Here is a 27873-nt window from a genome sequence, read left to right on the forward strand (position 1 = left end):
TGATTTGATATTTGTTAAGTGGATAAAATATATGATTTTGAGAAACTCTTTTTATTAATTTTTGATATTGTTGAAAATATAATATAATAAAGGATATTTATTGTGCGCCTAATCTCGCAGAGCTCTAGGCGCATGGCTACAAAAGAACTCTCATCAGGTGTGAGATTTAAAAAGGTGTGTTTTAAGAGTAGAACGAAATGATGCTAAAGATTGAGTATGACGGAGATTTGCAGGTAAACTATTCCAAGTCGTAGGACCAGTATAGGAAAATGATCTTTCGCCAAAGCTTTTCGTGACAGCACGAGGTACTTTGAGTACACGAGTATCAAAGGAAGAACGCAACTGTCTTGAGGGACAGTACTGTTGAAGAAGGTCTGTAAGGTATTGCAGCCCAGATCCAATAAATGAATTGAAACAGATTACTGAAAGTTTGTATTGTATGCGAGATGTAATTGGTAACCAATGTAGCGAACACAAAAGAGCAATATGCAATATGCAAATTAGCACCAAAAAAGGCGTTTTTGGTAAAAAATCTTCTTCATAACCACTGGTCAGACAGCTTTGTTATTTGGTATACAGGTCCCTAGGGATAACCCAACTAGATTTGTTCAAATTGTGATGAAATATGCAAATCTGTATTTTTACGGAATTTTTTTTTCCATTTTTGGTCAGGCCATCCTGAAATGAGCTATCAAAGATATCCACCTTCTTCATCAATACATGTGTCACAAAAGGTTATTCTCTACATAACACAGCAGAGCTCTGTCAACTGTTGAGTAGCTTGTTTTTTCAAAACCGCTGGTCAGACAGCTTTAATATTTGGTTTACAGGTCCCTAGGATGACCTTAGTGAGATAATTTCATACAGTCAGGAAATACTTAATTTTGTATCCATATCTATAGTAGCTTCAGGGACTTTGGCCCTATGTTTTGAGTTGTTCTTTGTTTCCTTCAGCAATTCGTCTTACCTCATCAATCGATTCTTCCATATTATAAAGTTGCATTTTTATCTTTTCTATCTTCTTGTTTAATGCTTGAGTGTCTCTCTTCAGCATATCTGTGATCGTATCATCGCTCAGATTTCTCCTGTTCTTGTGAGTGTTGTTTGACAAGTCTCAGGTCTAGGATTCAACATCTCCAGAAACGCTCCCTTACCAAATCTGCTGACCGGAAAGTGCCCGGTATGTGGCCGGTATCTGCCCGGAAAGTGCCCGGTTTGTGCCTGGTATTATTGCCCGGTTTGCGGCCGGTTATGGCCAAAAACGGTCTAAACCGGGCGCCCGTTCAGTGCCCGTGTAAAAAAATAAAGTTTATAATGGTGACTGGAAGATGACCGGTTGTGGCAAAAAAAACGGTCATAAAACGGTCATCCATTTGTTTCTGTGACCAGAAAGTGCCCGGTTATGGCCAAAAACGGTCAGAAAACGGGCGCACGGCTTATGCCCGGTTTTGCGTTGGTGACCGGAAAGTGCCTGGTATTGGAAAACAAAAATGGCGCCCGTTTTATGCCCGTTTTTTTTATATGACCGGAAAGTGCCTGATTATGGCCGAAAACGGGCGCACGGCTTATGTCCGGTTTTGCGTTGGTGACCGGAAAGTGCCTGGTATTGAAAAACAAAAATGGCGCCTGTTTTATGCCCGTTTTTATGACCGGAAAGTGCCTGGTTATGGCCAAAAACGGTCAAAAACGGGCGCACGGCTTATGCCCGGTTTTGCTTTGGTGACGGAAAGTGCCTGGTATTGGAAAAGAAAAATGGCGCCCGTTTTATGCCCGTTTTTATGACCGAAAGTGCCTGGTTATGGCCAAAAACGGTCAGAAAACGGGCGCACGGCTTATGCCCGTTTTTTTGTTGGTGACCGGAAAGTGCCTGGTAATGGAAAAGAAAACTGGTGCCCGTTTTATGCCCGTTTTTTTCCTATGACTGGAAAGCGCCCGGCAAATTATTTTGCATGTTACTGCACCTTTGCTGAAACTACACACGCAAAATTTCCTTCATAAGATTAAGTTGGCATGATTCCATAGTAGTCAGCTCCGGAATAAACTTTTACTAATTTCAGCAACAGAAAGAAAACTAAATACATTATTAAATAGATGAGAGATACTGAAAACAAAAGAAGCAACAAAATTAAGCGACAGCAAAATTTCTTGTATTGTACAAGTTTCATCATTTTTATCTTCTGCAACAATATAATAAGTTCAGATCAGTGACAGATATGTACACAGATGTTGTAAAATCACGTGTGTAGACATGGCTAATGTCAGTGACACAGTTAAGAATGAAAACCTGACAAATATTAAGCCGATTGTGGACCGCACAAGATGTGTTTTATCCAACTAAGCTCTGAAATACCAGCTTCACAAGAAACAATGGTCAGCGCAAATAAAGTTATTGTTTCATATAAAAAAGACAAAAGAGAAAAAAAATTTAAATTTAAATTGTGGTATGATTTATTTTATATGCCACGTTCATTTCATGCCACATAAGTGTCTTCAAGAGATTTTCTTTTGACCCAAGAAGTTTCATGTAACATTTACATTACTGTCAAAGGCTGCAATTTGGCTTTCTGTTCTCTGAATTTCTTGTCCCAGCACCGGCAATGCATTCTGAAAAATACAAATCGTTCAGGGAAGAGTGTAAGTCTTTACCGTTTGACCAAACATTGTAAACATCGCAATTTGATGAAATAAATCAATTGTTATTTGAAAATGAGACAAAAATGTTGAAAATTGAAGTACAAAAATGCATAAATATTTATGATTGTTATTAAATTAATAATGATCAAAATGTCCAACAGCTGACAGCTCGCGTATGTTGTTTATTGCATACACGATGGTGACAATCTGCAAAAATCTCAGCACTATACTGTAATAGCTGTGGAAACGAAGCTTACTGTTGGTGGGATGGGCTAGCGTGCGTCGCTATGCGGGTCATCAAAGGTCAACACCCCCCCCCCCCCCCCCGCCGGGTTGACGTTTTGATTACCCGCATAGCGACACATGCTACCCACCAACAGATAGCTGCATTTCCACAGCTATCACTGTAAGTATCAGTTGTGAAACGAAAGTGAATTCAGCATGAATCAATACTCAATGAAAATTTATCTGTAGGTAAACATAGCAATACAAGGATAATAGCGACGTACAGACGGACGGTACATTGACTTACATTTGTGAACGGCTCGCAGACGATTCCCGGTAATTGCAGGTCTCTCCGGGCCGTGTGTACATAGAAAATATAGTCGGCATCTTTACTGCTGTTCGCGTTCACAAATTTAGAACTTCGTCTGTACACGTTTTTGCAACACTATAATGACATCATTTGACTGGCGATTCCATAGAAAGATCACGAAATTGTCCACTAGATAACTCCCTGATCACAAGTACACAGCCGACGGTACTAAAATCTAACTTCGCGCCGATCAAGCCTCATGACGTTCACGGAAGTGCGATCTATAAATTATTACGCGATTGATAATGTAGTCCCGTTTTGAAACGCTGGAGTTGACTCTACATCTGCACCAATCCGTTATGTTTCATACTTGATATAGAATTTAATTTATAAGTTTAATGAAAATGGATACTTTTACCATAGAAAGACTCAAAAGAGAGTAAAATTTCTTTCAGCACAAAGAATCAATATCAATGCGCGAACTGATCTTGATGAACCGTGACCTCCATGCGTGCGTGACCTCGTGTGTAAACATGTCGGCTGGGGCTGCTCACGCTCGCTGCTCATAGCTGGCTTAGGACGCGTTGAAAGTTAGCGAGGTAGCATATTGGATTTTCGTACAGCGGCTCGGGATGGAGTGTAATCCTAACCCTCAAATTTGTGCTCGGCAATCTAACTCTATCGCTGAAAACATGGACAAAAGCCTTCACATCAATGTCATCAGAAGGCGAGATTTTGTTCACGATGACGGGACACAGACTGTACATAGGGCACTGTACGCACGTCGGGACGCACGTACCGTATTCTGCTTGAAGCACGGCCCTGCTCTGAGGTAGTAGTAGCCCTGCGTACAGGTCTGTGTGTGTTCCCGGCGTTACAGGCCGTGTAACGCCGGGAACACACAGACCTGTACGCAGTGCTAAGGTAGTAGCGGGTCCTTGCTTATACCATGGAGGTATGCTAATACCAACATTGACATTTACTTGGGGCATGTTTCTACATTGAAAAGTTCTCATCTCTCGTTACTTTTATGGTACAGATTTGCAGTAACAAAAGTCTACGCGTCCTTACACAGATCATCAGCATGATCAGACGCACATTTCGTTCTAAACTGCTTGCATTTTGGTATCATCACAGAAAATACAGGGTTTAACGTGCAAGACAGACAAGTCCCTGATTTAAAATTTGTTTTCCTAAAAGTTCAGTTGTCGATCCAACCACAATTTACCCGACCAGATTGTTGCTTTCACCAGCTTAACTGTGCTTTAAAAGCTGTATATTATCTACCAGTTATTATAATTTATATGTGCATTGTCTGTTATAAAAATACATAAATATAAAATATAAATGAAACGTCAGTTTTGTTTTCTTGAGTATGAACTGTCACAAACTGCAATGGTTCACTGTACTCCCTTGGAATGCAATAGTTGGCAATATGTCCAGCATGTGTTGCTGCATATTTGCAGCAATAATCTTGTTTGCAGCAAATTTGCAGCAACTTAGCCGTTTACTGCAAATTGGCTGCAAATTGATCTAAGGGTTTGCGGGAGGGTCATAGCTAGCTGTAAACTTCTGCAACTCCTTCCTGCTAGCTATGCTTGCTGCGTATTTGCTGCAAACTTGCTGTAGAAATAATCTTCAGTAAGGGAAAATATTCAAATTATATTTTCTTTGAAAACCAGGTGCAAAACAGTCACCTATTAAGAGTCAAATTCCATTTCATTTGCACCAGCCATTCCCAGGCATTCCGAAATGATCAAATTCTATTTCATTCACAAACCAGGCGCAAACTGGTCATAAAAAATACTCAAATTCTGTTTCATTTGCAATCCAGGCATAAACCGGGCATTCCCAAACGGTCAAAATCAATTTCATTCACAAACCAGGCACAAACCGGTCACTTAAAGAGTAAAATTCTGTTTCATTTGCAATCCGGGCATAAATCGGGCATTCCCAAATGGTCAAATTCAATTTCATTCACAAACCAGGCACAAACCGGTCACTTAAAGAGTAAAATTCTGTTTCATTTGCAATCCGGGCATAAATCGGGCATTCCCAAATGGTCAAAGTCAATTTCATTCACAAACCAGGCACAAACCGGTCACTTAAAGAGTAAAATTCTGTTTCATTTGCAATCCGGGCATAAATCGGGCATTCCCAAATGGTCAAATTCAATTTCATTTACAAACCAGGCGCAAACAGGTGATAAAAAATAAAGAAATTCTATTTCATTTGCAATCCAGGCATAAACCGGGCATAAATGTCGGTTAAAAATAGCTAAGTCATAATGCCGGTCGCTTTCCAGTCATAAAAGTTGGTTAAAAAAAAACTAAGTCCTAATGCCGGTCGCATTCCGGTCAAAAACGTTCAGTTTACGGTCACTTGTGTTTGCTAAAAAATCAAAGTAAACACTAAAACGGGCACTTTCCAGGCAGTGAAAAGGGGCATCAGGCACAAACCGGGCAATACCAGGCACAAACCGGGCACATACCGGGCACTTTCCGGTCAACAGATTTGGTAAGGGCTGTAGTCTGCTTATATATGGATTTTTAGATGCTGACATTCGGTGTAGCACTGCAACATTACAACAGAACATGTGCACAGTTGTGTCAACATTTCCGAGTGTGTCTCCTCTCAGCATGTCTAACAAAGACATGATACCAAATTTAAATTCAGCGGGAAAAGATGCTGTTATTTTGTCAATGTCAGCATCCAATGGTGTAAGTTCTTTGTCCCGTAAACAATGGTAAATGCATCAATTGATATGTAGAGACATACAAATATACAGCAGGCCATTCGGCTTGTTGACTGAAGTCCATTTTTAAAACGGTGTATACTTGGAGATTTCTACTCCTCGCCAACTTTTTGGGTGAATAAATGTTCCAATGGCTGCTCTTCACTGCAAAATGTCCAAACCCATGGCTTCTCTGACTTTTATGTCACAAGATATGGGTGACTTTTGATCTGAAAACTTGCGTTTTACCAGAAAAATGTTGATATTTTAGAGAGCTCAGAAAACTGTGCACCAAGTACTCTGTCTCATTTGCATCCAGGTCAAGTTGGCTAAAACCAGTGAGGCATAGCATGTCTCAGATGTTGTATTTTAACTAAGACCCGAATATTTAAAGGCCCCTAAAACAAGACTGTATTAGATATTCCAAACACCTTTTTACTAACAGGGAAAGACACCCGGGGCAAGTGAAAGTCGCGTTCGGGCAAGTGAACCTCCGGTGCCACTTGCCCGACGGGACAAGTGAAAAAAAAATACCTAGAAATCAAATTCACGAGAGCAATTCTGGAGAGGGAACACAGACTTAAACAACAAAAAATAATCATATTATGTCATTGTGAACATTTCCATAAGATTTTTCATAAAATTGCATGAAGAGTTGACGAAAAGAATCATGTAATCGCTTTCAATAAAATGCAGTTCAAACAATACCACGCTTAAATACCGTACGCTGATTTTGCATATGGAAAAGCTGTTCAGCTGGTGGAGCGTACGTTCACCAAAGTTCATTGCACTGACTGTGAGGTTACGGTGTCTCACAATATGTCAATACGGTAAAAAAAGAAACACACAGCCGTTTTTGTGCTTTGTATGAACATTTATAATGATCTAAAAATAAAGTCCAGGTGAAAAATCACCACAAAAAAGGGATTTTACTAAAACGTACTCTTTAATGTTAACTTGTTGAGTGACAGTGAGTGGCATCGTCGCAAGACTGCATGCAATGAAAGTCATTAGTAAGCTTTGGTGTCAACGGGTCCAGTCTTTGAATTTTCAATGAACACTTACTTAATTTTCGGGTCAATAAGCCAAAAATTACTTGTCCGTGGCAACCAACCTCTCTGTTTGTGAATTTTCCCATTCTAAAATGACTGTCAAGAAGCAATTGGAGTGAGTTTGACATCGAGAAATTCAGCTTTCAAGACACATTGAAAACCACTGACGCCTTAGGTTGTTGGTTTAAATTCTATTTAGTCTGCGCATGAGCATTAAAAAGACCACCTAGGTTATTAGAAAAACATAGGATACTGGTACAGTGCAATGGTAATCCAAACTTCATAGGGCTTGTGTATGATATCAGCGCAGTAAAAACATGACAAAGAAGTACATTATTTTTCAGAAGCTTCAAAACATTCCTTTATAGCTACAGATTTTTTTCTTTCTGTATAGATAAGTTAAAACTTTTAACTGCAAAAATACCTTGAAGGTACAATTAAAATGGCTGTTATTATTTGTACATTAAGCCCCAAGAAAGTAAACATACAAACATATGAACTGTTAGAATTTTTTCTATGAATATGAAAGCCCCACTAGCTGTAAATCTTGAAATTTGTTGACCTAAAAAAGGCTTACTATTTTCTCTGGTTTTCTTTAAATTCTATCCATTTACAGGATGTTGTCTTTTACAGCTTTACAAAACATTCTTTAGTGAAAAATTGGACAAGTAAATTTACATTTTAACCATTATTGTGATTTCCCACCATACTACAAAGAAAACAAAGCATTTTGTCCCAGTTGAAAACATTCAACACTATGCATTACATTGGACTACTCTGTTGTTTCCGTGAATATTCAAATGCATATATGCACAGTGTACATTGTTTTTGCTATATTTGCATGGGGTGCCATTTTACGTTTGGGCACACATTTATTATTTTTCTTGTTTAAAATTGCACATGCAGTCTCACTGGGCAGTTACCAATACTTGTATTCCAACCCCTCAAAGAGCACATTCCCAAAAACTTGTTTTAGTTCAAAAGTAAAATCACATAAAGAATGTTAAATGATACAGCTAGTGGGGCTTTAATAATTAATTTGATATAAATGAGCCATCCAGCACTCTTAGAAGTGTGAGGAGAACCCTATGAGAATGTCTGACATTTTCGCATGATAACATCATAATTTTCAAAATAAAGTGCGTGAAATGAGAAACCAATGTTTTAGTTTTTTTCAAAAACGTAAATTATACTGGGCAAGTGGTTTTCCAATTCGGGCAAGTGAACCGAACTGCCGACTTGAAGGGCAAGTGGATTAAAAAATAAGCGTCTTTCCGTGACTAACTGAAGCTTCTGGAACATACCAAGCCAAGTGGCTGAAATATGTTTGGATCAATACCGCTTTTCACTGACTTGGCAGATAGAGTTAAGTTTGTCATATACATCATGTCAACATTGAACCTTTTAAGGTATAATCTTTCAAAATAAACATCGAGGTACTAAGAAGATGACTGACACACAATTGTTAAGAACACTAGCACTGTTGAGTTAAGTTGGTAAAAAAATTATTATTTATATGTCACAGTAGGGCAATGATGAAAATCATGTTTCTTTATATCTCAGTAACATCTTTAAATTGTAACTGTTTTAACCCAGTTGATATGACAGTGATAGATAAACCTGGCGGGAAAGGAGTTAAGCTGCCTTTGTATTGTACAAACACATCAGGGAAACATACTTCCCCCAATTCCCTGTGAACAGGCCCACAGTAACTATTGACAACCATTGGTTTTGGCCAAACCATGATGGTAAAAGGGTAAGGTTGTGCAGAAACGGTGCTTTCAATCAGTCAAACAAGTAACTATCAGAGCAAGCATGGAAATATTACAGCATTGGAGCAATTGAAAATGAAAAAAAAATGAAAGAAAAACGTGCTTAAACAATTTCTGCAAAAGGTCAATGTATGGAGCAAACACAATAAGAAAAAAACAAATACCAAGATGAAATACAAACTTGTTTCTATTCTAACATGTCACTTTTTCTTCAAAATCTAAAGGTACCTGAAGAAATGTTGTCTTGAAGAGGAGCTACTTTCAATGAGAAATTTCACCGTCTACAAACCTATTGATAATCTGTCAATGTTAAAACATATGTCAACTCCTGATTTTGTAAAAGGACGCCATCATATGGTGAGTTTTACTAATTATACTACTCCAGGTCATGTGACCTATTGTTCTTGCCATCCATTTATCCCTGAAATCACGACTGCCACCTATTGTTCTCATGCAAATTAGTAATCAGTTACACTTTTATTTATATGTAAATAAGTAATCACCACACTTTAATGAAAGAAAATCATTATCATATCAAAAAAGTGTAGTGATTACTCATTTAAATATGAAAAAAAGTATGAATGATTACTAATTTGTATGAGAACAATAGGTCCAGTCGAGATGCCTAAAGCATTCACACACAATCAATAACACAATAACGACAATTTTTCAACTGATATGCTATAACATCACATTTTATAATTCAATTTTAACTTTCTTTGAACCATGCTCAATATAAGCAACATGATTTGTTGATGCAGATCTGTCTATTTTTTTATTCAGCGTCTTCTTGGGTTGGACCAATCCTGTCTGTTTTGTTATGTTGTTTCATAGGAACTTAAGAAACTGGTTTACTTACAGCTTCCTCTGATTTAACACTAGATGAAAATGGTAGATGTATTCAACATATGCTTTTGTAGTGAGATCGACAAACATTTGAGGCGCGTAAACCGTCATCTGATCTGTGACCTGTTTGTTCTTTGATAAGCTGCTCATCGAATCCCTGATGGTACAAAGATGTTGCCACATTCACCTGAAATTATCAAACACAAAATATATGTCAAAAATAGCATGGAAATAAGTACTGCCTTTTTATTTAATACGTTTGTGAAATAGAGGAAAGAAATTCTGTGATATTGCCACATGCACAACAAAATATTTTGATCAATGAATTTAATTTTATAACTTTACAGAATTCGTTATAGGATTGTATAAATATCTTAGTAAAAGAATAAATTACCTTGCCAGAATGCCCAGTGTGATGGCCTTCTATCCAAGCCATCTCACACATTTGCTTCACGTAAAGACGCCTATTTTCTGGTAGGAGATCTTGATTACCCCTTGGCAAGGGTCGTCGATAGTTAGGTCTTGTCGGCGGTATTATCGCCAAGTTCTTTTTATAAGTTGAACTACACATCGTGGATTGGATGAACTCTGTAGTAGCGGTTTCTCTTATAGGGCAGTTTGCCCGTGTAAAATCCACTTTGGTTGTTTTTACATGGCTGTCCATGGAACTCTAGGAAGTCTCTAGGGTCATCAGATCAGACAAGTTGACAATATCCATCTTGACCAGTCGAAAAAACAAAAATGGCATTGAAAGCCTGATGCATCCACGAGGCAATCACATGCATCTACAGATTGAATGCCTTCTCCCTAGCCAATAGCCAATACGACAGAGTAAGGCAAGCCATTTTATGTAACCAATCAGACTAAAACAGTTTCCTTCCACACAGGTGCATTATACCACTCTGTAGCCCTTATTCAAATGCAGATTTGCAGTTGACCAGATCCCTTGTCCTACTTGTCTGGGATAGGTCATTCTCCCAAACTCGCATGCCAGGTGCATAATGACCTCTGTGAACCTTTCGACGTACAATGGTTCGCTCCATTCCATTGTGGGTGTTCAAATGAAATGTCGACAATTTATTGGTAGTAATTTTCAAACTTTAGAGAAGATTGGCCTGTTTTTCGTGGTATAAGTCGTTAATCGCACCTCGTAGGTGAGCTGTTACAGTTGTAATCACCACACTTATGGTCAGGAACTTGTAAACATCACTTGGCCTTCGGCCTCGTGATGTTTACAAGTTCCTGACCACAAGTGAGGTGATTACAACTGTAACAGCACACCTACTCGTGCGATTAACTATACAAATACAGGGTTCATGACATATTTTGAATTTGGGTAAATACTATGTACATCAGATATTATGGTGAGTTAAAGTAGTTATATTATAGTGAGTTATAAATACAGGGTACATGACATTGTACAGCAAGTTTTTAATACTGCATACAAGACATGATTATGGAGAGAGTTGTATTAAAATACCATGTACATGACAGTCTGTGACTTTAAATACTTGGAACAAAACATCATATGGAGAATTGTGGTAAAATACCGCATCCCTGACACACTGTGACTTTAAATGCCTTGTACATGACATCATTATGGAGAGTTGTGGTAAAATACTGTGTACATGACTTAGTGTGTGACTGTGTACATGACTTAGTCTGTGACTGTGTACATGACTTAGTCTGTGACCGTGTACATGACTTTAAGTCTGTGACCGTGTACATGACTTAGTCTGTGACTGTGTACATGACTTAGTCTGTGACTGTGTACATGACTTAGTCTGTGACTGTGTACATGACTTTAAGTCTGTGACCGTGTACATGACTTAGTCTGTGACTGTGTACATGACTTAGTCTGTGACTGTGTACATGACTTAGTCTGTGACCGTGTACATGACTTAGTCTGTGACCGTGTACATGACTTAGTCTGTGACCGTGTACATGACTTAGTCTGTGACTGTGTACATGACTTAGTCTGTGACTGTGTACATGACTTAGTCTGTGACTGTGTACATGACTTAGTCTGTGACTGTGTACATGACTTAGTCTGTGACTGTGTACATGACTTAGTCTGTGACCGTGTACATGACTTAGTCTGTGACTGTGTACATGACAAAGTCTGGTGAGTTGTAGTAAATACAGTATGAATGACAGTCGTTGTATTATCATCTAAAGTGATTGCATCATGTTGAAGGTATATGATGATGTTATCTTGAGTCACATGATACTTTAAGAGAGTGATGCAATCTTGACTAGTGTCATGACATTAACTTATTACAAGATAAGTTGCTGGCATTTTTCATTTTAAATTCCTAAATTCAAATATGTGACCATTTATATGTGTGTTAAAATTTGTTTATATTATGTCCCTGTCAGGTACTGGATGGAATAACATTATCAAACCTAGATGTGATTGACAATGGAGTCACAGGTACAGCGGAGGGTACGTTGTTTGAGAAACTTGACAACTGTACAACTCCATTTGGGAAGAGATTATTAAAACAGTGGCTGTGTGCTCCTCTATGTAACCCTGAATCCATCAATGACAGGTGAGAGTCAGACTTATCCACTATGTAATCCTGAATCCATCAATGACAGGTGAGAGTCAGACTTATCCACTATGTAATCCTGAATCCATCAATGACAGGTGAGAGTCAGACTCATCCACTGTGTAATCCTGAATCCATCAATGACAGGTGAGAGTCAGACTTATCCACTGTGTAATCCTGAATCCATCAATGACAGGTGAGAGTCAGACTTATCCACCTTGTAATCCTGAATCCATCAATGACAGGTGAGAGTCAGACTCATCCACTGTGTAATCCTGAATCCATCAATGACAGGTGAGAGTCAGACTTATCCACTGTGTAATCCTGAATCCATCAATGACAGGTGAGAGTCAGACTTATCCACTGTGTAATCCTGAATCCATCAATGACAGGTGAGAGTCAGACTTATCCACCGTGTAATCCTGAATCCATCAATGACAGGTAAGAGTCAAACTTATCCACTGTGTAATCCTGAATCCATCAATGATAGGTGAGAGTCAGACTTATCCACTGTGTAATCCTGAATCAATCAATGACAGGTGAGAGTCAGACTTATCCACTGTGTAATCCTGAATCCATCAATGATAGGTGAGAGTCAGACCTATCCACTGTGTAATCCTGAATCCATCAATGACAGGTGAGAGTCAAACTTATCCACTGTGTAATCCTGAATCCATTAATGACAGGTAAGAGTCAAACTTATCCACTGTGTAATCCTGAATCCATCAATGATAGGTGAGAGTCAGACCTATCCACTGTGTAATCCTGAATCCATCAATGACAGGTGAGAGTCAGACTTATCCACTGTGTAATCCTGAATTCATTAATGACAGGTAAGAGTCAAACTTATCCACTGTGTAATCCTGAATTCATCAATGACAGGTGAGAGTCAAACTTATCCACTGTGCAATCCTGAATCCATCAATGACAGGTGAGAGTCAGACTTATCCACTGTGTAATCCTGAATCCATCAATGACAGGTGAGAGTCAGACTTATCCACTGTGTAATCCTGAATCCATCAATGACAGGTGAGAGTCAGACTTATCCACTGTGTAATCCTGAATCCATCAATGACAGGTGAGAGTCAGACTTATCCACTGTGTAATCCTGAATCCATCAATGACAGGTGAGAGTCAGACTTATCCACTGTGTAATCCTGAATCCATCAATGACAGGTGAGAGTCAGACTTATCCACTGTGTAATCCTGAATCCATCAATGACAGGTGAGAGTCAAACTTATCCACTGTGTAATCCTGAATCCATCAAGGACAGGTGAGAGTCAGACTATCCACTGTGTAATCCTGAATCCATCAATGACAGGTGAGAGTCAGACTTATCCACTGTGTAATCCTGAATCCATCAATGACAGGTGAGAGTCAGACTTATCCACTGTGTAATCCTGAATCCATCAATGACAGGTGAGAGTCAAACTTATCCACTGTTTAATCCTGAATCCATCAATGATAGGTGAGAGTCAGACCTATCCACTGTGTAATCCTGAATCCATCAATGACAGGTGAGAGTCAGACTTATCCACTGTGTAATCCTGAATTCATAATGACAGGTGAGAGTCAAACTTTCCACTGTGTAATCCTGAATCATCAATGACAGGTGAGAGTCAAACTTATCCACTGTGTAATCCTGAATCCATCAATGACAGGTGAGAGTCAGACTTATCCACTGTGTAATCCTGAATCCATCAATGACAGGTGAGAGTCAGACTTATCCACTGTGTAATCCTGAATCCATCAATGACAGGTGAGAGTCAGACTTATCCACTGTGTAATCCTGAATCCATCAATGACAGGTGAGAGTCAGACTTATCCACTGTGTAATCCTGAATCCATCAATGACAGGTGAGAGTCAGACTTATCCACTGTGTAATCCTGAATCCATCAATGACAGGTGAGAGTCAGACTTATCCACTGTGTAATCCTGAATCCATCAATGACAGGTGAGAGTCAAACTTATCCACTGTGTAATCCTGAATCCATCAATGACAGGTGAGAGTCAGACTTATCCACTGTGTAATCCTGAATCCATCAATGACAGGTGAGAGTCAGACTTATCCACTGTGTAATCCTGAATCCATCAATGACAGGTGAGAGTCAGACTTATCCACTGTGTAATCCTGAATCCATCAATGACAGGTGAGAGTCAAACTTATCCACTGTGTAATCCTGAATCCATCAATGATAGGTGAGAGTCAGACTTATCCACTGTGTAATCCTGAATCCATCAATGACAGGTGAGAGTCAGACTTATCCACTGTGTAATCCTGAATCCATCAATGACAGGTGAGAGTCAGACTTATCCACTGTGTAATCCTGAATCATCAATGACAGGTGAGAGTCAGACTTATCCACTGTGTAATCCTGAATCCATCAATGACAGGTGAGAGTCAAACTTATCCACTGTGTAATCCTGAATCCATCAATGACAGGTGAGAGTCAGACTTATCCACTGTGTAATCCTGAATCAATCAATGACAGGTGAGAGTCAGACTTATCCACTGTGTAATCCTGAATCCATCAATGACAGGTGAGAGTCAGACTTATCCACTGTGTAATCCTGAATCCATCAATGATAGGTGAGAGTCAGACTTATCCACTGTGTAATCCTGAATCCATCAATGACAGGTGAGAGTCAGACTTATCCACTGTGTAATCCTGAATCCATCAATGATAGGTGAGAGTCAGACTTATCCACTGTGTAATCCTGAATCCATCAATGACAGGTGAGAGTCAAACTTATCCACTGTGTAATCCTGAATCCATTAATGACAGGTAAGAGTCAAACATATCCACTGTGTAATCCTGAATCCATCAATGACAGGTGAGAGTCAAACTTATCCACTGTGTAATCCTGAATCCATCAATGACAGGTGAGAGTCAGACTTATCCACTGTGTAATCCTGAATCCATCAATGACAGGTGAGAGTCAGACTTATCCACTGTGTAATCCTGAATCATCAATGACAGGTGAGAGTCAGACTTATCCACTGTGTTAATCCTGAATTCATTAATGACAGGTAAGAGTCAAACTTATCCACTGTGTAATCCTGAATTCATCAATGACAGGTGAGAGTCAGACTTATCCACTGTGTAATCCTGAATCCATCAATGACAGGTGAGAGTCAAACTTATCCACTGTGTAATCCTGAATCCATCAATGACAGGTGAGAGTCAGACTTATCCACTGTGTAATCCTGAATCCATCAATGACAGGTGAGAGTCAGACTTATCCACTGTGTAATCCTGAATCCATCAATGACAGGTGAGAGTCAGACTTATCCACTGTGTAATCCTGAATCAATCAATGACAGGTGAGAGTCAGACTTATCCACTGTGTAATCCTGAATCCATCAATGACAGGTGAGAGTCAAACTTATCCACTGTGTAATCCTGAATCCATCAATGATAGGTGAGAGTCAGACTTATCCACTGTGTAATCCTGAATCCATCAATGATAGGTGAGAGTCAGACTTATCCACTGTGTAATCCTGAATCAATCAATGACAGGTGAGAGTCAGACTTATCCACTGTGTAATCCTGAATCCATCAATGATAGGTGAGAGTCAGACCTTATCCACTGTGTAATCCTGAATCCATCAATGACAGGTGAGAGTCAAACTTATCCACTGTGTAATCCTGAATCCATCAATGACAGGTGAGAGTCAGACTTATCCACTGTGTAATCCTGAATCAATCAATGACAGGTGAGAGTCAGACTTATCCACTGTGTAATCCTGAATCCATCAATGATAGGTGAGAGTCAGACTTATCCACTGTGTAATCCTGAATCAATCAATGACAGGTGAGAGTCAGACTTATCCACTGTGTAATCCTGAATCCATCAATGATAGGTGAGAGTCAGACCTATCTACTGTGTAATCCTGAATCCATCAATGACAGGTGAGAGTCAAACTCATCCACTGTGTAATCCTGAATCCATTAATGACAGGTAAGAGTCAAACTTATCCACTGTGTAATCCTGAATCCATCAATGACAGGTGAGAGTCAAACTTATCCACTGTGTAATCCTGAATCCATCAATGATAGGTGAGAGTCAGACTTATCCACTGTGTAATCCTGAATCCATCAATGACAGGTGAGAGTCAAACTTATCCACTGTGTAATCCTGAATCCATCAATGACAGGTGAGAGTCAGACTTATCCACTGTGTAATCCTGAATTCATTAATGACAGGTAAGAGTCAAACTTATCCACTGTGTAATCCTGAATTCATCAATGACAGGTGAGAGTCAGACTTATCCACTGTGTAATCCTGAATCCATCAATGACAGGTGAGAGTCAAACTTATCCACTGTGTAATCCTGAATCCATCAATGACAGGTGAGAGTCAGACTTATCCACTGTGTAATCCTGAATCCATCAATGACAGGTGAGAGTCAGACTTATCCACTGTGTAATCCTGAATCCATCAATGACAGGTGAGAGTCAGACTTATCCACTGTGTAATCCTGAATCCATCAATGACAGGTGAGAGTCAGACTTATCCACTGTGTAATCCTGAATCCATCAATGACAGGTGAGAGTCAGACTTATCCACTGTGTAATCCTGAATCCATCAATGACAGGTGAGAGTCAGACTTATCCACTGTGTAATCCTGAATCCATCAATGACAGGTGAGAGTCAGACTTATCCACTGTGTAATCCTGAATCCATCAATGACAGGTGAGAGTCAGACTTATCCAATCTAATTTTTTTTTATGCCTGCTGAGTGTAGTGTATTTTTCTTATATTTTATTGTTAATCCAATTTACCAGCCATGAACAGTATGGGCTATTTCCAACAATCATCCAGGAGATGGTCAAGGAAGTTGATGAATAGTGCCCTCACATGACGAATTTACTATGTAGGATAGATTTCATATTTATGGAGCTTCATCAGTTGCCAAGGGGACATTTTTCAATCTAAAAGTCATTTGATCAGTGCTTTGAAAATTTCAAATTGTTTTGGTTTTTCTCCATAGATTGGATGCCATAGATGATTTGATGAATATTCCTGATGTAGTTGCTGAAGTTAAGGAAATGACACGCAAATTGCCAGATTTAGAGCGGTTACTAAGCAAGTAAGTGAAAAAAATATCATTAGTGATGAGACTTGATTCATTTGTGCAAACTTTACATGAAAAGCACTGTTAGATTTGTCAGGTTTTGTGTTGATTAAGAGGGAAGAGGACATTTTCAAATACTTTTTGGTGGTATCAATAGACACTGCCTGCGGTATACGTCTGCCTCATTTTCCCCGAGGAATGCTGTGGCTCAAGTGCCTTGAATATTCATGAGAAACTGATTACCACGGACTGGAGGTGAAGTGTTCATATCTCAACAAATCCCTACTCCTACTAATGATTGTAGTAATCTGGCTTGGCTGTAAACTACCTGAATGGCTCTGCAGTATTTACTGTAATATTTTCAGTTGATATCTTGATCATGACATTGTGTTGTAATTGCCATATACACCAACAAATCTCAGCAAATATTGATATTGTTTTAAGAAATCCAACACTAATCAGTCTTTGACTCATTATAGAGACTTGCAACCATAAGTCTAGAACAGGAATAAACATATATTTGACAGGTTTTGGTTGTGCGGATACAACAAAAATGCATAAACATGTGCTCTTTGACTATCAGTAGCACTATGTCAGTGCTGCCAATTTGTCATGTTTGCCGATGTGATTTGAAAACTGAAGTAGCAAAATCATACCTAATTTGCCATAATGGTGTAATGAATTTTTGTCTGACAGAGTAGTAAGACCACAATAAAATACTGGTTCTTTTTAGTAGTTTGTTGACTCTTGTCTTCTCTCAATGGCCTGTTAAAACATCTTTTTCTTCTGCATTCATTGCAGCTAGTGCTTTCTCAGGCATTCGTAAATTCCCTCGTTTTGCATAAAGTTTTGAACTCAGCTTGCATATGCATATGGGCAGTCTCACAAGAATGATGACTGGCAGACACGACATATACTTCCTGTTGAAGTGGAAAAATTGAATTGTCATGCCAGTAGTTTCTATTTCAGCAAAATGCTCATTTCAGGAGGATTCAAGCTGCAAAACATCAAGCGAAAAAAGCCCCACTAAAATTGATCGAGATAATTTATTCATGAAACCTTACAAAATTGCTAGTATACTATTATTTTATAGAGAATTTCCATGGCTGCACTGATGACCACACCGTGCATAGATACCAATCTAAACAGAAATGGCTGTTGGCGAAAATCAAAAGACCTCAAAGCAAAAGTTTACCGATGATGTACTAAACAGCGGGGTATTCTGCAGTGTCATTATGTATGGAAACTCCATTAAGGTGCTAACTGCTTTTCCACCAGTCCCTCCAGGGTTAGAGGTATACTGCAGGAGGTATCTGCTGTGCTTCCTATTTAAAAATGACTTCTTCCCTAACTTAAAAGTAAGTTATAAGGAAAGAAACTATACTGAAGCTATGAATTTGTAATGATAAAACATTCAAATAAGACAAGCCTCTGATTGGCTATTCATCACATAACACTGTCATGTGATTCTGACCAATTTGGCCCATGGAGCTATTCAAACAGCGTCAACTCATGAAGGTTTCTGATCAGAAGCTGTAAGTTAGAATCACTTTATTCAATTTGATTTCCTTCAGAATCCACAGCCTTGGATTATCCCGGAAAAACAAGAATCATCCGGACAGCAGAGCAATATTCTTTGAACAAGTAGCTTACAGGTTTGTACTCACTCCATCTCTGCTATATCTTAACAGAGTCTTCTGATGATGTTCTTGCTATTTGTATAAGTTATCTAGATTCTTCTTAAAGTATTACAATAAATTTTTAAAACATGGTCTTCTACTGTCTACGTCCACTGTTCTGTATCCAATGCAATCAGTAACAACAATAAAACCAAGTGATATTTGATGATTTTATCTATTCCATTAAAATATTAAGATGTTTACAATCGCTGATGAGGTCATAATCCCTGCTATGGGCGGCTACATACAAGATTTTGTTACAATCCACAACATCTAACAGCACCCGATTATCAGATGAATTGTATCCAAATCAAGTGTTAATACCCTGCTTTGCCACTATGTTATATTAGCATTTGTGTTTTTAGCATGTAAAAGACTGAAACTTTAGTTGTTCAGAGCCCAGCACTGAAGATTATTCATAAGAGGAATATGTAGCATATGTATTCAGCTATGGCCGGGACAGTTCTAGTGATGCAGACGGAAAAAAATTGACAAGGCCATATGCAAGCTAAATGTTTCACTAAGGCAGTTCTAAAATCAAATTTTCTAGACATGTACATTGCTCTTTTAATTATCTCCATGTATTTATCATTTAGTTTGTTCTCATGCCACTTTTCATATGCCATATCTCCATGTATTTATCATTTAGTTTGTTCTCATGCCACTTTTCATATGCCATATCTCCATGTATTTATCATTTAGTTTGTTCTCATGCCACTTTTCATATGCCATATCTCCATGTATTTATCATTTAGTTTGTTCTCATGCCACTTTTCATATGCCATATGAATGGTCCTTGTCTTGGCATTTAGCTTCTATTCTACTGGTAGTTGTGGAGCCAAATTGGGCACTGGTAGTTGTGGAGCCAAATTGGGCACTGGTAGTTGTGGAGCCAAATCGGGCACTGGTAGTTGTGGAGCCAAGTTGGGCACTGATATTACACTATTTTACCTCAGTCAGTCTCATCAGAATAAGCTCTCATCTGATCAGGACAAAGCATTCTTGTAGTTGACCCACGGTCAGTCCCATCAGAGTAAGCTCTCATCCAATCAGGAGAAAGCATTCTTGTAGTTGACTCACTAACTTACTGTTATTAATATCCCACCATTTTGTTACCTTTATTAGCAAAAGGAAAATAGAAGATTTCCTAGCTGCTCTGCAAGGGTTTAAAACTTGCCTTAAAATTATTAAACTCTTTAAAGGAAAGACTGCCCAGTTCAAGTAAGTATAGAAAGGCCATTTGGGTCAAAAGTTTAGTAATTTTTTGATTTGATTTGATTTTTTCCAATCATGAACTTTGTTACCTGCCATCCAATGTTTGCTATATTCATAGTATCATGGCAATGTTATGTGGTTACATAGTTACAATTAAACACAGTCCAATGCATGTCTTACAATTAAACACAGTCCAATGCATGTCTTACAATTAAACACAGTCCAATGCATGTCTTACAATTAAACACAGTCCAATGCATGTCTTACAATTAAACACAGTCCAATGCATGTCTTACAATTAAACACAGTCCAATGCATGTCTTACAATTAAACACAGTCCAATGCATGTCTTACAATTAAACACAGTCCAATGCATGTCTTACAATTAAACACAGTCCAATACATGTCGAAGAATATGAAGACGTGACTAAGCATGAGAGAAACCGATCATTTGTTTGTTCATAATCGCAATCTGAGGCTGTTTTTTATTATCTTCTCCAGGTCTAAAATTCTCAAACAATCAACAACTGTTGTAAGTGCTGAGAATCCTAAAGCTGCCTTTCCCGACATGAAAGAACAACTGGACTTCTTCGATGTGAGTGGAATTATTCTGTCATCAGGGATTTTATTCAACATTGCAATTTACATTACAGACAAAAAGTCTAAATTTAGAAGGCAACGTGATGTGGTTAGGGTACTGGTCTCACATTCAAAAGATGTTTAGTTCAAGACCCAGTAAGTCCAGGATAACAGACACATCTGTCAGAGGATAGTAAGTTTAAGACTCTAGTTCGGTGTTGTGCCCTTTAGCAAGGCACTTTACTCCTCATTGCTCCAATGGACACTTCATCCTGTAATTGGGTGTTTGCCCATCGGATGATGGACTGAATAAAAAAAATGTAACCTAACAGCCAGAAATTGTTTTCAAGTTTCATTTTGCCTTTTCAATTTTATCATCACACAGAATGCCTTTGATCACAGTAAAGCTAAGTCTGTTGGTGCAATTATTCCAAGTAGAGGTGTTGACAATGATTATGACTCAGCCATTGATGACATCAAGTATCTTGAGAAGAAGTTGGATCAGTATCTAGACAGACAGAAAAGTAGACTCGGAAACAGGGTGAGTATATCAATGAGATCATTGAATGAACAGAAAAATAGATCAAAGAGGAAATGAAAGCAAATCAGCTGCAAAGAGAATATCTGTCAGTTTTATTTTTATTAGTCCCCGCGGATGCAGTCCGGCGGGGACTTATAGATTGGGTCCCGTCCGTCCGTCAGCAGCTGTTTCTCTGTCATCCCTGAGCCGATTGTTTTCAAACTGTGTGCAAGGATAAAGTACTGTGGCATACATATGCACGTCAATTTATTTTACGATACGATCCAATATGGCCGCCTGGCAGTCATTTTTGTTGTGATTTTTTCATGTTTTTGAGCCATAACTCAACTATCCCTGAACCGATTTTGTTCAGTGTTGGTACACAGATAAAATAGTATGGCATATATATGCACGTCAATTTATTACGCGATACGATTCCATATGGCCGCCGGGCGGCCATTTTGTTGTGATTTTTTCATGTTTTTGAGCCATCTCAACTATCCCTGAACAGATTTCATTCAGACTTGGCAAACAGACATTGTATTGTAGTGTGCATGTGCATCACAATTAATGGTACGAGCGGGGACTGTGTCATCAGCGATGCCTTGTTTATGATAATTGTCATGAGAATGCTCAAAAAATACACCCAAAAATACCAGAGTTATTATTTCTAAGCAAGAACAAGGTCATCACATGGCATTCTACTGAAGTGTGCAAATTACTTTACCTCTCCTAATGTCAACATTTTCAAAAGACGCTTAAAAACTTACATCTTCCAGAGAGCATTTTCATTGTAACTCTAAGCGCCACTGAGCATTGTTTAACTTTGAATATTTGGCGCTATACAAATTTTATAGATAGATCGATCGATCGATCGATCGATCGATTTTTATGCATGCCAAATGGAACCTTAGACAAGCTCTCATCCATGCATTTTACAAATTAGAAACAATGGGGATCCCGGATGTGGTAAATACAATAGTTTGCTATATCTATTTCAATGGAAAAAAATTTTACTTTTCTGTGAAATTTCCAAGGAAAGTCATCAGAACAGAAACAATAGTTAAAATTTAGACAAGCTTTCTTTTTCATATTTCTTTTACTCTGTGATATTTTCCAACAAATTCAGCTTTCTATGTGAATTCTTGCTTTCTGTTCACTTGAAATAGTGGATGTCATTGTCTTTGACTTGTTTACTGGCTCCAGGGGTTTCATTAAAAGCCGGCCACCAGCCATGTAGTGGGCTGTAAGGTAATCACTGCCATATGTCATGTAATTGTATGTTTCATACAGGAATAAATAACTGGTAACAAATACAGCATATGGCAAAAGTTTACAATAATCTGTAGCCATAATGCTGAATTACTTGTTTTCAACACTTCTGCGGGGTTTCAGTGAAAATTTTGTGTTCGTTGGCTCGCACTCATCGATTGTGCGTTGCCTCACTAAGCTTACAAACGAAGATACAGCACTGAACACGTCTATACAACGTACACGGGGTGGTTGTGGGTTAGGGGTCGTGAGCATGTGCAGTAACGTACATGGCATCAGCTATGAAACATGTTTGAAGTGACCCAGTTTGGTGGAAATGGAGAAAGATAGAAAGATAGACAGGTTGATTAAGAAAGGTACTAACAGCAGATGGTAATTTCTCAAATCATATTGAAACTCATGCGGCATTTTATGAATATCTCTCTGGAAATGTTTCTTCTGAATGCATCAGCAATCGCCCAGCGATCTGTGGCCATTGATTGTAAATTTTATTTTATTTTATTTTTATTTTATTTGATACACAGATCAACGGGCAAACCCACTAACAGATCTGCGAAACAAAAAAGTCACACAAACACAAGACAAATATACAAGACAACCATAAAAGTAGCACGATACATTAAATTGAAAAAAAAAAACATACATGTATCAAAAAGGAGAACTGTTAAAATGACTGGATAAAATAGTTTTAAAACTACACAGCGTAGAAAAAATATCTATATTACATTTAAAAGAGATATCATTAAAAACAGACATGCATCTGGGCACTGTCGAGAATTTTCTGCAATAACAGAACACAAGTGGTTTAAAAGGGGGTTTCCTGCGTAAATTTCTACTGGGGGCATAAAAGCAGATTTGATTTAGAATATCTGGAGCATCATAATGTGAATGAATTATTTTGTACACATGTAAACATCATCTTGCCTGTAAAATGGTAGTCAACATTTGTTCTCGGATTTTAATCATTTTGTTTAATTAAGTGATGGGGCTAAACTTTTGACTTGCTTCAATTCTGTTGGCATATAAATATCAAAACAGAAATAATTGAAGGTGTAAACTTTAGCAGACTGTCACGTTAGTGGTAGGCTGTAGCACAGTCATTTGTGGTTTTATACAGAGCAATGCAGGAAGTTGGGAAACAGAATGGCCGCTGTGCATATGTATTGCTAAGTTCCGAGAGGGATTGCCCACACCAAAAGCCACAATTAATAGAACGAACCAGCATCAAATGGCTCCAATTACATCTCTGAATTCATATCTGCTATGCTCTTTGCGTCTAAAACGATCTTCTATGCATTTTTGAGCGTGGATTCTAACAGGACCCATGCTTTCAACATAAAACGAACACTTTTTTACAACAGCTGTTGATGATTTGAAAGTAGTGGCACTGTGATTCAGGCTATCTACTGTTGGTCCCTGATGGTTTGAAACATGTAAATACAGTAGAAAAGCCCAGCAACTGGGGACTAGTCTACTAAAGTCAAAGTCAAAATTCGTAGAAATTTTCATACTCTTCTACCAACAATTATTGAAAATGAGTATTTTCAGTGTTGAACTATTGAGGCAAACTACATCCAAAATTGTACAAGAGAGATTGCAACAGCTGCTAAAGTTCTTGGCCTGGATGGAGAATCCTTTGTAGATGATCATAATTACATGGAACTTGATGAGATGGAAAATTTTGCTGGCTTTGTATATTTCTGAAAACATTGCATGAGAATGAACATGTCACTTATCCATGTGTGATTGAAGAACTGAGTTGTCGAGTTGTTATATCTAATTTGGAACGGTGTGTTAGTGGGTTGGGGGGGGGGTTCGTCATAATCAAACATCCTCATGCTTAGCAGTTGATATTGCTTGGCCCCCTGTAATTTTCATATGGCCCCCTATTTCAAAATTGAGTGAAACTCCTGCTGGCTCTGAAAGTCACCTCATATTATTCAACTAATCACATGATCTTCATCTGCCAATCAGAGCCTGTCTTACTGGGGATCGGGTAAAAATCGTTATCAGATGGAAGTTCCAGAATCTGCAGTTAAAAATGTCCCTGATGAATATGAAGTGACATCCTCAAAGAAAGGTTGGAAGAGATACACAACTCCAGATATTCAGGAAATGCTTCAAGAATTGATTGAAAAAGAAGAGAGACGTGATACAGCTCTAAAGACATCATGAGAAGAATCTTTGCAATTTTCGATAAGCAGTAAGTTTTCTTTTGTATCTTCCTGGTTTTCTTAAACTTAATTAATTTCAGAAATCATGAGATCATGTTCTGACAGCTTATTCTTGAAAGAGCCAACAGACAAATTGTTGGATATTAAGGAAATTCTGACAGTGATTTAACAAGCACTTACTTGTTCTTAGACTTAATTATTATAGCCCTTTGAAATATAAATAAGGCTGCACAAATTTGGAATTATGTTTGACGTCACCTTAGGTCACCAAAACCTAGGAGGGGGGCGGTTTACAAAACAAACTAATTATATATTCCAAAATATGCAAATCAGGTAAAAAACAAATTTGAAAACAAATATCCATACTCATGAAGCCCTAATCCTCGAAGTCCAAGCATAAATTTCACACAAATGGTTAATTGCACTGATATTCTTGTTTAGATTTACATTACCTATCACTTTTGGATGTCCTTGGCATTGCCATTGGCATCAATCATGATATAGATGAACCTTGGGTCTTGATTGTATGTTTAGTTTAAAGTGTCATGCACATGCACAATTTATTTGTGGAATGGACAATTCCATTGAAATAAAACACTTACACATGAAGATATTGGAGTTGAACAGTTTTTTACTTGAACAGTGTAAATAAACTTACAATGAGAAGTACTGGCTTATATTAAGTTAAACACCTTGACAGAGAAGACTTTCACTTGATGTTCATATTTGTACTGAGGTACAACACCTGTAGTCTTTCAAATGTTATAACACTAACAGTGAAAAACATCCACTGGATGGACTGTCTGGTATGTAGTTCTTATTTCTTCAGTCACAGGGGAAACCTCACCATCACCACAGCTGTAACATATATCTGGTAGAGGGAGTTTTGAGGAGTAGTAATGTGTTTAAATTTCACTGCAACAACTTTGATTCTGCCTCATTACACATATTCCATACACTATAGAGGATGACCTGGTTGCACAAATACACCACCACAGGTATGCAGACACTCGTCTAGGAAGGCATGAAGTTGTCTTTGTTCAGGAAGTAGTCTCTTTGCTGAATAAATGCACCTATCAAAGAGTATGGGAAAACAGAGAAAACACTTGGGTATTTTTTATACATGACTTACACAACATTGAACAATACATAGAAAGTACACAAAAAAGAATGTAAACATTTTCAATGTACTTGGTTCAGTTACTTTACTGCACACTTTTGGTACTGTATAATTTTGACTGTTTGGAGTGATATTACACAACTGCAAATGGGAACAAGAAATAAGTGCTGAACAATACTTTGCCAGGGCTTCTTGCAATCTACGCAGGGTACCACACCTCTACATTGTAACTATTTCACCGCTCAGTGATAAGTTGATGAGTTCTGCATCAAGCACTCATCCCCTTCTGATAGGGCAATGGATTTTAGAAATATTTGTTTCAGTCACAGATCAGGGATACAACCTTGGCTGACTCCTCAAGGCACTTGTACTTGTTAAATGTGGTCATATTTATCAGCTCATTTATTGACTGACATCGTTGTATTGCCAAAATGCACATACACATATTTTACTAACCTTGAATAGCATTGACGTTCTTCAAATCACCCGTCATTCTGAATGGTCTACCGATACTACACTCTGATTCGCCACACCTCAAGTTCTTAATCATAAAGAAGTATGTGCGACGAACACTGTTCTATGCATGCCTTTAGCTTACGATATTTATCTAAGATTTTATTTCGGGTGTCTGTGGGTAAGATCAATTCATCCACCCTGGCTAACGCTGATTGTAGTAGTTCATCCACTGTGACTTCTGGAGTGCTGACATACGTCTTGAAGGGCACACATTTCAAGGAAAGTCTACCGAAGCGATCAATGATGTCTTGTGTGACTCTTTCTACACTCTTTTACGCTTAAAAAAACGAATCCATTTTTGGCAAGTACGTTGATGCCGTTATATGAACGATCCCTCTCTGAAGACACTGTGAACGGCAATTTTATCTGAATACTTCATTGCATTTACTTGAAGTTGCTGCGTCCATGTGATGAGCAAGGCATCTTGCGATTACAGTTCTGTGTGTGTTGTTATTGTCATGATGTCGTCGAGTTTCAAATGTACATCGAATAGAATGTAATACTTCTGGAATCGATCACATGTTTTTGCAATAGCCAGCTCTGGACTCACCTCTATTCTGTCGCTGTCACCACTTTTATTAGACTGTAGCAAGTAGCACGACGTTTTGGCGTCTTTAGCAATTTTCGTTTTGAATCGGCCATGTTCGTGTTGACTGGTGCGGACCAGCCCTTCCTAGAGAGCACCAAAGCTGCAAGACAGACCGACGTCAAAGGCGTACCAGTCCATTGCAACCTTCTCATTTTGAATCACTCGGCAAGTTACAATCTCCCGTTGTTGCTGGCGAACCTCTTCTGCCATCTTCAAAAGAACTTACCCACAGACACCCGAAAATATCTAGCGACAAAACGTTCTGGTCACGATCGTGAGTCGAGGCCCCGCACAGTTGAATATGCCTCGCGAGCGAGGTGAGGTACTGAGCAACAGACGAAGGGAGGAACAGACACGTGACGTCATATGACACACTTTGACTTCATTTGCATAATTTTTGTTTTCGAGAAATTGTAGCTAAACCTAGGCGCGCGCTGACGTCAAACAAAGTTTCAAATTTGCGCAGCCTAATTAATAAATAAATAAATCTTTATTCGCCACACACAACAAAACATTCATAATGTATGCTATTCAACTCAAGGAAGATCATTATTCTGGCTCAAGCCACAAAAATAGTTCCTAAGAAACTAGTTGATCTTGTGGCCCCAAAACGAAATGCGTTGCACTTGCATCAGGCTGACAATTGAAGTTTTAAGTTTAAATACGAAAAAAATTAATAAATATAGATATTGATCAGACTGGTGAAAATAAGGTAACAGAACAAAATGAATAAACAGATCAATTAGAAAGAAGATATTGCTTCAATTGTAACTTAAGGTGGTTCTGTCATCATTTTTTTTGCTCACGTGTTCACACACGTGGGCATATGGTTTACCGATGTCTGTGTGTGTGTGTGTGTGTGTGTGTATGTGTGTCTGTCTGTATACCCGATATCTCAAAACTGCTCAAGGGATGTCAACCAAATTTGGTACACAGCTTCAGGATCTAAATGGCAAGAACTGAAAAGGTTTTGGTGGGCGTGGCTTGGATATTAATGAAGTT

General features: G+C 38.5%; 1 protein-coding gene and 1 long non-coding RNA gene across 2 annotated transcripts in view; one reads left to right on the forward strand and one right to left on the reverse strand.

The window, feature by feature from the left end:
- Positions 1–27873, forward strand: part of LOC139115072 (DNA mismatch repair protein Msh6-like) — a 118552-nt gene that overhangs the window by 50793 nt on the left and 39886 nt on the right. The window contains 9 exon segments of the mRNA XM_070676949.1: positions 8952–9084; positions 11953–12125; positions 17124–17222; positions 18782–18862; positions 20012–20107; positions 20603–20696; positions 21066–21221; positions 24447–24624; positions 24627–24675. Of these exon segments, the coding sequence (XP_070533050.1) occupies positions 8952–9084; positions 11953–12125; positions 17124–17222; positions 18782–18862; positions 20012–20107; positions 20603–20696; positions 21066–21221; positions 24447–24624; positions 24627–24675 (1059 nt within the window).
- Positions 2425–3279, reverse strand: LOC139115074 (uncharacterized). Its single transcript, XR_011548041.1, has 2 exons — positions 3167–3279; positions 2425–2604 (listed from the first exon to the last, which is right to left on the reverse strand). It is a non-coding gene; the product is annotated as an uncharacterized lncRNA (long non-coding RNA).

Source organism: Ptychodera flava, chromosome 17 (genome assembly GCF_041260155.1).
Source record: "Ptychodera flava strain L36383 chromosome 17, AS_Pfla_20210202, whole genome shotgun sequence".
NCBI lineage: Eukaryota > Metazoa > Hemichordata > Enteropneusta > Ptychoderidae > Ptychodera > Ptychodera flava.